Below are 10,572 nucleotides of genomic sequence, written 5' to 3' on the forward strand. Positions count from 1 at the left end.
CTTCATTCTGAAAAAGAAAAAGGAAACAAACAGTCCACTCAATAGAACTCTACAAACACTGTACGTGGTGACTATCCTATTATATCTTTTTATATAATAGTATAAATACTTATATCATTTTCATTGTTAAAATAAAAATATTTACAGTTTAACTAACTTCTCAGCAATATATCTTATTCTTTCCTACTTTCACAAATGTCAATGAAAAGGTTTCTCTTTTGTTGCATGTTGGATTTATTTTGTTATTGTTGTTTAATATATATGTCTATAAGTGTGTTACAATATGCTGGCGCTTTTCAACAACGCTCTCTGACCGAATATTTTTTGTTGAGACGCTACTTTTGTAGTGTACCTCTGACCTTCGAGTAACAGAGTGCGAACTTCGGGGATCCTCAGTCGGAACAAATTAACGTTCCAGCTACGAAAGAGATAATAGTACAGCAACAAGCTGTGATGAGTTGGGTTCCTTCAACAGAGATGATTATCACAATTTTATCAGATGCTTACCTCAAATGATCCTCTCATAAATTACTTAATTCGAGGACAACTTTAAGCATTTATCAAGTATTTAACACTACAGATATCAGCGACATATCACTGTAGTGTGACGTTGAAATAAAAGGAAAAAATAGATAAAGTGTGAATCGCGTAATGAGTCATGCTACTTTAATTAGAATTATACACGACCATAATCAGTAAACCTAGATCAGTATGTCACGAAATGTGTAAAGAAATAGTGGTCAACTGAGGAAAACCTTGGTAATTTATTACTTACTTTTGTCTATACAAGCTTGATATGTTTTTATTAACTACAGTTCTTCTAAGACAGTTCAGAGTTGAATACCGAGACCAAGACAATTAAGCATGGATGTTATGTATTTCTAAATCAAGATTTACTGTTCCTCACACAATGTTAATTCAAAGAGGAATATCAAAGTGAGTTGGTCTAATTTTCATCAATGTTCTTTTTAAAGAAACATCGCCTCCACCAAAAGTGTTCCAACTAATTCCTCTCCAAGATTTTGAAGTTTTACCAGTCTTGTAAGTTACTGTTCACACAATATTTAAACCACCATCCACCATCACTACCATATACGGTAGAACAACTTTTCGAGTTTTCGTCGTTGTCTTGATCAACTGTTGAGAAGCGTGGACCGTTGTGGTGATTAAGAGAATCACCTGAAGATATATATATATAAAATTGTAGTTAACATTAAAATATATAATTTACTATCACAAATTAATATAATGTATTATAAAAACAAAGACATCATACAAGTTTGAAGTAAACTCACGAGATTTTGGTTTGTTTTCAATTACGCGCAAACCAACACGAGAGTTAGGGGCGTATAGCGCTCATAGAAGAGTGAAGGCAGCTAGTTATCAATTCATACCGCAAATTCTAGGGCTATTCTTTCACCAATGCAAATGGATTGACCGTTATTATAACGCACCCCACGGCTGAAAGGGCGAGCATGTTTGGTGTCAAGCGACCCTAAGATTACGACTCAAGTGGCTTAACCACCTGGCCATGCCGGGCCTTCGTAAGATTTGCTATTTTTGTCTGATATTAATTGTTTCAGCCTACGTATTTTCCTAACATTATAAACGTGCCATAATATTAATAAATTCATTTAAACATAAATATTAAAATAACAACTCAAACCCCTTTCACTACTGATAAGAATGAAAGTTAATAGTTGGAAGTTTTTCGCATGCCGAAGAAATATAAATAAATATAAATAGAATATTAATTTCATGTACAACGTATATGATATTATAAAAATGTCGGGCAATTATTCTATTTATATTACGGCCTGGCATGGCAAAGCGTGTTAAGGCGTGCGACTCGTAATCCGAGGGCCGCGGGTTCGCCTCCCAGTCGCGCCAAACATGCTCGCCCTTTCAGCCGTGGGGGCGTTATAATGTGACGGTCAATCCTACTATTCGTTGCTAAAAGAGTAGCCCAAGAGTTGGCGGTGGGTGGTGATGACTAGCTGCCTTCCCTCTAGTCTTACACTGCTAAGTTAGGGACGGCTAGCACAGATAGACCTCGAGTAGCTTTGTGCGAAATTCCAAAACAAACAAAACCATTTATATTAATCATTATAACCAAAAATATTCATTTGATCACGTTATAAAGAATTAAATAGAAATAAAGCCTAAACAAATTTTCTTACCGGCATCGCCACTGTAGGAGCCAAGGAACATCTGATATTTTCTTCTCTCACTTAACACAAAAAAAATGTGAAAACTTAACATGTTTTACCGTTGAAATCTTCTAAATCCACTCTAAGTTCCACATCCTTGTAGTTTGTTAAGGCAAATATTTTGTCGTTTCCTTAATAACAAATTGATACTGTACGTTATTGTAAAAGACAAATAGTTTCATAAATGACGATATTTTAATGATGCGAATCAAATAAATGGCCAAAAATATTTGTTTATAAAATAAACAGAAAAATTAAAATATAGACATAAAGAATTAACATAATAAGGTCGATCATGTTTATAAATCAAATCATCATGATCTATTGAAAAAGAGAATATCAACAGTAACTATTCTATATCTGTAGGTGTGACGTTGACAGGTTTCATTAAAATGCATTACACAACGTACAGAGGGATAATCTAACTATTAATAATATTATGCAAAATAAGATAAATATAATAGTGATTTCCACAAAACTTTTCGTAGTCTAACTTCGAAAAAACAGGTTCGTACAAACAATGTGTGAATGTGAGGATATATTATATTTATTTATATTATATACACTTATATTATATCCACACATTAACACATCCTTTATTATAAACAGAATACTCACCAAATCTAACACTGTACTGGTACCACGATCTATTGAAAACCTGGGGAATTTCGTTGTAGTATCCACGACGTTGAATTACCTCCAGAAATAAAATTTGTTTTTTTTTCAAATTTAGCTTTTTACTTGTTATGAAACACAATTTTATTGCGAAATATGTTAAATATAAGAAAAAATAAGTAAAGTTACAATAGTATATTTTCAATCAAATTAAACAAATTATTTTAAAATAACAACTTTTTAAAAATCAGATTCTTTAAGATACTACAAATAAATAAGGTATTAATCCAAACAGCCCTGACTCAATGGTTGTTGTTGTTGTTGAATTAAACACAAAGCTACACAATGGGCTATCTGTACTATGCCCACCACGGGTATCGAAACCCGGTTTTTAGAGATAGTAGTTCGCAGACATACCGCTGTGCCACTGGGGGTCTGACTCAAGGGAGCCAAATTATCCCTTGGCCTGATCCACAGCAAAAATGCATAAAAAGAGATATGTAACACAGAAACACAGATTACACAAAATCACATAAACTCTAGGTTGGTTTCTTTTATATCGAAGGTGTTTTTCACCGCACACGACACACAGATGATTTCCAGACGTGCCTGCATTCTTACCATCAAACTGTAAATAAACCTCTGGTGCAGAAAGAATCTTACTCCAACGTGCATCAAGAACATCTGTATCACTGCAGGACACGTTTGATCGAATTCCTGTTCATCTTTATCTGATTCTTTTAATTTCTACGATACCTCTGCAGTGTGTGAACATCGTAAGCCTGTCTTTTCTAACTCGAAATGCTTGGTTCCAGAGAGCTACACTTCATGCTGAAAACTTAGCAAATATCTTTGCCAACGAAATTGGCACGAATAAGAGGCTGCCGTTTGCAAAATAATATTAATATCGCACTCACAACCAACTTATATTCTGATTGGCTTATTTATTTTTAGGTTGATCTCGTTTAAATATAGTCGTTTTCTATTCCAACTTTACTGGAAATTCGTCTGACAGTCGGGTCTAATATTCTCGACAATCCGGGAATACCGTTTGAGTGTGTTAAATACCCAAAACATGAATATAATGGATAAAAAGACGAATATTTTTTGTTCAGAAAATACATGGATTCCACATCATGTTTAATAACAGAGGCCCCCGCTAGTACAGTGGTATGTCTCCGGATTTACAACGCTAAAATCAGGGGTTCGATTCCCTTCGGTGGGCTGAGCAGATATCCCTTTGTGGCTTTCCTATACGGGGAAAAAAAAACGACACATCTTTTAATAACATTACCCTCGCCCTCCAGCGTGACAGCAGTATATCTGCAGAATCACAGTGCTAAAACACGTGTTTCAATACTTGTGGTAGGCAGAACAAAATAGTCCGTTGTGTAGCCCTGTACTTAATTTGGAACAAGCAAACAGAATTTTAAACAAGATAATAGTTTCCATCAATATGCATGTAACAAAATACAAATTTGATTTAATTTTAATGTGTGTGTGTATTTCTTATTGCACAGCCACATCGGGCTATCTGCTGAGCCCACCGAGTGGAATCGAACGCCTGATTTTAGCATTGCAAATCCGTAGACGTACCGCTATACTAGCGGGGAGTTTTCATTTTAATAAAATGCTAAATTATGCAACTTAGAAAGTAATCAGATCTTAGGTAAAGAACATCATATAATCAGTTCACAATTCCAGAAGAAAGCAACTGTCTAGTATTTAAATACAAGTCTACAGTCTGTTTGTTACATTTTAAATAAGGGATGGTCTTCCACTTTGTAAAACATAGAGTAATTGTAACAACACAATTATGTTATCTTAAAGCTGGTGACGGTAATTGATAAAATAAATCATTCAGTAAATGTTAATACAACTGTTTAAAAAATATTTAAATGGTTTTCTATCATATATTCACATTTCCTAAATCTCCGTTGATGCTCACAAAACTAAAAAACAATCGAAATCTTGAAGTTAAACTTTATTAATTAAGAAATAATATTTATTTTTATTTATCGTTCTAAATATTTCTCTTGTTTTACTTTCTAATATTGGTTCTAAAATAGAGCTTGAACAGTAGGTTTATGCCTTATTTCCATATGTTGTGTAACTTCTTCTAGTAAAACTTATGAATGATTTTGGAATCTCGCAGTTCCTTTATATCCAAACACTTTCTAGCTAATAATTATGAATCTTAGAAACACAGTGTAGTTTCCATTGCAAATGTCTCAGAAACACTCACAGACTTTTATCGTTCACCAGTGTCTTAACCTGGATTTTAGTGATGTAAGCCCTCAGTTTTACTGCTAAGCCATTTGGAATTTTTTTGTGTGTGATTTAACTTTTGATCTTATGAAAACTAGTGTTTTAAACCAAAGCTTTGTTTGTTTTTAAATTTCGAGCAAATCTGCTTGAAGGCTATGTACGATAGCCGTTTTTACTTTTAAAATGATAAACTAGAGAGAAGCCAACTAAGCAACATCACCTACTGTCAGTGTTTTGAGTTACCTTTTATCAACAAAATTAAATGGCGAGCATTTTCGGGAACAGGATTCGCCCCCATGCTCATCAGGTTGTGAGTTCAGAACAATAACCATCAAGCATTAACCGAAAGAGAAAGTATTTTCACTTTGAATGAATACGCTTGATTTTAAATGGTTAAGATAAGAAAAAAAAACTTTAAGATATGAAGAAGTTATTGCAGTCGAAGTATTATATATTTTATGATAAAAAATGCTTATTAATAAACCGATCCTTGATAGGTTATTTTTCTCAAATATCTATTTCAAGTTCTGAAAATGAAAAGGCTAGTTACAATGAAGAATGTTCAATGATGTTACTTTATTCTCGTTTTATAACATTGTTTGTAAAATGTTCTTACAAATTGTTTGTTTGTTTTCTGAATTTCGTGCAAAGCTGCACGATGTCTATCAATGTAAGATCGCAGCTAGTCATCACCACTCAACGACAACTCTTGGGATAATCTCTAACAACGAATAGTGAGATTGACCGTCACATTATAACACCACAAGGCTGAAAGGAGTGAGCATGTTTGTTGTGACGGTGATTCGAACCCGCAACCCTCAGATTGCGAGAAGAGCGCCCAAAGCAGTTGGCCATGCCAGGCCCTAATAAACTGATTACGTAGTAAATTCTATCTCCTATGTATTGGAAGAGGTAGCGTTTATTACGTGAGTAGCATCAAATCTATATATATATATAAACGACAGAGCAAGTGTTATTTCATTACACCAATATTAAATATTTGATTTTTATGTTTGTTTTATAAGATTTCAATAAAGATGGAGACTGAAGTAGTCACATTTACTGACCGCTTAGTGTTATATAATCAGTATTCTTATAATATAGGTCTGACCTCCGAATGACAGAAAGCGATCTCCTTGGATCCACAGTCTGAGCATGTTAACCTCTCAGTTACCTGATCTGTGAGAAATTGCAAACTATTAATAATCGAAAAAGATAATAGAAGAACTAGAAACTGTGTTAAGTTGGGTCCTTCTACAGAAATGTTTATCACAATTTTATAACATGCTTACCTAAAACGATCCTCTCATAAATTACTTAATTCGAGAAAAACTTCAAACATAAAGCTAATATTTAATACTACAGATATCAGCGACATATTACTGTAGTAATTAAGAATTAGATAAAGTGTGAACCACTTAATGAATCATGTTACTTTAATTAGAATTATACACGGCCATAGTCAGTTCACCTACATCAATATGTCACGAAATGTAGAAACCAATAGCGATCAAGTCTGGAAAACTGCTAATTTATTATTCACTTATGTCTATACAAGTTTGATATGTTTTTATTAAATAGAGTTTTTTAAGATAGCTTAGAGTTGAATACTGAGACCAAAACAACTAAGCATGGATGTTATGTATTTCTAAATCAAGATTTACTGTTCCTCACACAATGTTAATTCAATGAGGAATATCAAAGTGAGTTGGTCTAATTTTCATCGATGTTCTTTTTTAAAGAAACATCGCCTCCACCAAAAGTGTTCCAACTAATTCCTCTCCAAGTTCCAGAAGATTTTCTACTCTTATGGTAAACCCCATTTAAGTTACTGTGCACACAAGTTTTAAACCACCATCCACCATTACCACCATATTCAGAAGAACAACTTTTCGTGTTTTCATCGTTGTCTTGATCTACTGTTGAGAAACGTGAACCGTTGTGGTACTTTAGTGAATCACCTGTTGAGATACACAAAAAATAATTGTTAACAATATCTATAACAACATATTAGTTAATATGACAGTTTATTATAATGTATTATAGAAACCAAAACATAATATAATTCTGAAATAAATCTTCAACAAACTATATAGTTTGAACTTAGATGACGAAAGGTCCACTTTTGTATTTTTCTCTTAAATTAATGTTTTCAGCCTACGTAATTTCCTAACATTATAAACCAACCATACGATTAACAAATTTCCTTTTATGACAGATATTAGAAAAATAAATGAGATAGAAATAATTTCTGTAAGTAACTCAAACCCCTTTCACTACTGATAAATTGTTTTTTTCGTTCTTAAGCACAGTGTATCTACTGAAGACATCGAAACCCGACTTTGAGAATCATAAGCCTCAGATTTAACGCTCACCCATAAACATCATACTTCTAAATATTGTGTATATGTTTTGAAAGAACTATATCTTGTACCTCACTTCAAACTTCAACAACGAAAATTCAGGTTTTAATTCATGTTATCAAAAATTTACTTTTCAGTTTTTTCCGTATAAAAAACCCATAAGATAATTTACTAATGAAATAATATAAATACTTTTAGCTTAGCTTTATTCATTGAAAAGTTCCCATTTGTAAATATTCCTTTAACATACATAGTATTAAAAGTTCTTCCTGAGATAAAATTTACTGATTGTTTAATTAGTCCAAAATGAAAATATCAAAATTATTAAATCCATAACATCGTATTTAACAGTTAAACCTAACCAAGTAATTCTAACTTTTGAAAGAATTTGTGCTTTTTTAATATATATAACAAGCACAAAGTTGCACATTGATCTATCTGTAGCACAAAAATCCGCAGTTACACTGTTAGACCACTCGTGGTCCTCTGTATTGAGATAACTAACGATAAGTATACAATGTTTTACATATATATATAATAAATAAATGTTTACTTATTTATGTATAGATAAATGTTTTGTATCACACAAAACAAGCATTACGTCGTTTAGGAAAGAAACTATTACACTATATCATAAAAAATATCTTATGCAATGTTCGTTTCGACAAGTTTACAAAAGTGACGACTACATTTGATACCAAGAAAGTATTATGTGGTTTAGAGATCTGTTGAACTTTCGTAACGTGTGGCACTGAAGGTAAAAAAATCCATGCTTTTTAAGAGAGAAATTCATGTTGTTTATCTATTATTTTCACGTCTTTTGTCACTTACTATTCCTCAAATGAAAGGATGTAGTTTGTAAAACTGATGGTTTTTGTTAATAAAACATTTCCTTTCAATGGCATTAAACGTATGACATTTTATATTAGGAAATTTCTCAATATGGTAAAAACAGAATTAAATAAAAAATAGAATATTAATTTCATGTACGACGTATACGATGTTATAAAAATGTCGAGCAATTATTCCATTTATATTAATCATTATAACCAAAAATATTCATTTCACGTTATAAAATTATAGGTGGAAATAAAGCCTAAACAAATTTTCTTACCGGCATCGCCACTGTAGGAGCCAAGGAACATCTGATATTTTCTTCTGTCACTCAACACAAGAAAATGTGAAAACTTAGCATATGTTGTTTTACCGTTGAAATCTTCTAAATCCACTCTAAGTTCCACATCCTTGTAGTTTGTTAAGGCAAATATTTTGTCGTTTCCTTAATAACAAATTGATAATGTACGTTATTGTAAAAGACAAATAATTTCATAAATGACAATATTTTAATGATATAAAACAAATAAAGGGACAAAAATATTAGTTTATAAGATAAACAAACTAATTAAAATACAGACATAAAGAATTAACATAATAAGGTCGATCATGTTTATAAATCAAATCATCATGAACTATTGAAAAAAGAGAATATCAACAGTAACTATTCTCTATCTGTAGGTGTGACGTTGACAGGTTTCATTAAAATGCATTACACAACGTACAGAGGGGTCATCTAACTATTAACGTTATTCAAAATAAGATAAATATAATAGTGATCTCCACAAAACTTTTCGTGGTCTGACATCGAAAAAAGAGGCTCATACAATGTGTCAATGTGAGGATATATTATATACATTTATATTATATCCACACATTAACACATCCTTTATTATAAACAGAATACTCACCAAGCCAAAAATCTTCCTTTAATGATCCAAATCCAACACTGTACTGGTACCACGATCTATTGAAAACTTGAGGAATTTCGTTGTAGTATCCACGACGTTGAATTACCTCCAGAAATAAAATTTAAGTTTTTTTTTCAAATTTAGCTTTTTACTTGTTATTAAACACAATTTTATTGAGAAATATGTTAAATTTAGGAACAAAATAAGTAAAGTTACAATAGCATATTTTCATTCAAATTAAATTAATTATTTTCAAATAACAACTTTTTAAAATGTGGTTATGTTGTACAGTCTCAAAGAAATAATTTAAAAATCACATAAATTTTAAACTTTTTTTTATATTATATTCGCAGAGTATAAATTATAGCAATGGAAATGAAGTATGCAAATATTACATTAAACTATTACCGTCCATCCACCACCTTCTGTGTCCATGTCACATACAACCTTAATTGGTGTGTTGAAGAACCGTGGCCAAATAGAGTAGACCTGGTTACTGTCCGTATAACCTCTAAGTCTTAGATCTCCACAGTCTATGAACATTGTGGCATTAAGGCTAGTCTTGGTTTCTGGTGTTGGAGATGTGCCTTTAAATTACATCAACAGCTGACTTTAAACATGTTACATTTGTTCTTAACATAACATTTATCTTTAACAACTATGATTTCATTTTTGTTCGTGATAGAAGCACTATAATTATTTTCCAATGATCGCCCTTTCATAGAAAAACATCCCATGTTTTGTGTTCATATTCATACGTATTCACATATTTACTAATAAGTACCCTTATACACATGTTTACAATAACCAATATCTTACAATTCTAAATGCAGATGATAATAATGGAACCTGTATTATATTAACAACTATTCAATCAGTAATTCTAATATGCTGGGTCTAAATACAGAAATTCTCTATTCAAACTTCAATGTCAATTAAGTTTCTTAATGGCAGTTAATTTTGCTGTTAATAAATTGTAAAACATCTTTCTTGTACGTTTATGACTTTTGTTTTCTTGTAACAAATGAATAACGTCAGAATATGTGAACACTTTTGTTTAAATTAAGAAGGAAAGTGAATGACAAATATCTTTAACTAAAGAAATCTGACCTTTCATCTTTTCTTTAATCACATTCACCATTCCCCACACAGTCGTAGGTAAAGCGTCCAAGATGTCATTCAAGTCATAGCGGGAAACATCAGACGTTACTCCACCCACAGGTCCTGAAAGTAAAATTCCGGTTAACCCTAAACACATAATATGCAACAAAACTTTAGAATATCTTAAGCTTTTCATAGTTTTCTGATCTGTTGAACCTTAGTGAGCGAATGTTTCTGAAGTGACTTCGGTTGATGATACGAGGAAGTCGA

At 32.0% G+C, this 10,572-nt stretch overlaps 2 protein-coding genes across 2 annotated transcripts; both read right to left on the reverse strand.

The window, feature by feature from the left end:
• Positions 1-656: 656 nt before the first annotated feature.
• On the reverse strand, positions 657-3,662 carry LOC143246116 (techylectin-5B-like). The gene is made up of 4 exons (XM_076492334.1): positions 3,447-3,662; positions 2,829-2,907; positions 2,181-2,341; positions 657-1,179 (listed from the first exon to the last, which is right to left on the reverse strand). The coding sequence occupies exons 1-3, from the start codon at positions 3,507-3,509 to the stop codon at positions 2,256-2,258; spliced, it is 228 nt and encodes a 75-aa protein (XP_076348449.1). The 5' UTR covers positions 3,510-3,662; the 3' UTR covers positions 657-1,179; positions 2,181-2,255.
• Positions 3,663-6,610: 2,948 nt separating this feature from the next.
• LOC143246117 (techylectin-5B-like) lies at positions 6,611-10,572 on the reverse strand. The gene is made up of 5 exons (XM_076492335.1): positions 10,312-10,572; positions 9,610-9,788; positions 9,202-9,307; positions 8,571-8,735; positions 6,611-7,054 (listed from the first exon to the last, which is right to left on the reverse strand). Exons 1-5 carry the CDS (start codon positions 10,496-10,498, stop codon positions 6,807-6,809), a joined length of 885 nt encoding a protein of 294 aa, XP_076348450.1. The 5' UTR covers positions 10,499-10,572; the 3' UTR covers positions 6,611-6,806.

The sequence above is a fragment of the Tachypleus tridentatus genome, chromosome 3, assembly GCF_004210375.1.
Source record: "Tachypleus tridentatus isolate NWPU-2018 chromosome 3, ASM421037v1, whole genome shotgun sequence".
Classification (NCBI taxonomy): domain Eukaryota; kingdom Metazoa; phylum Arthropoda; class Merostomata; order Xiphosura; family Limulidae; genus Tachypleus; species Tachypleus tridentatus.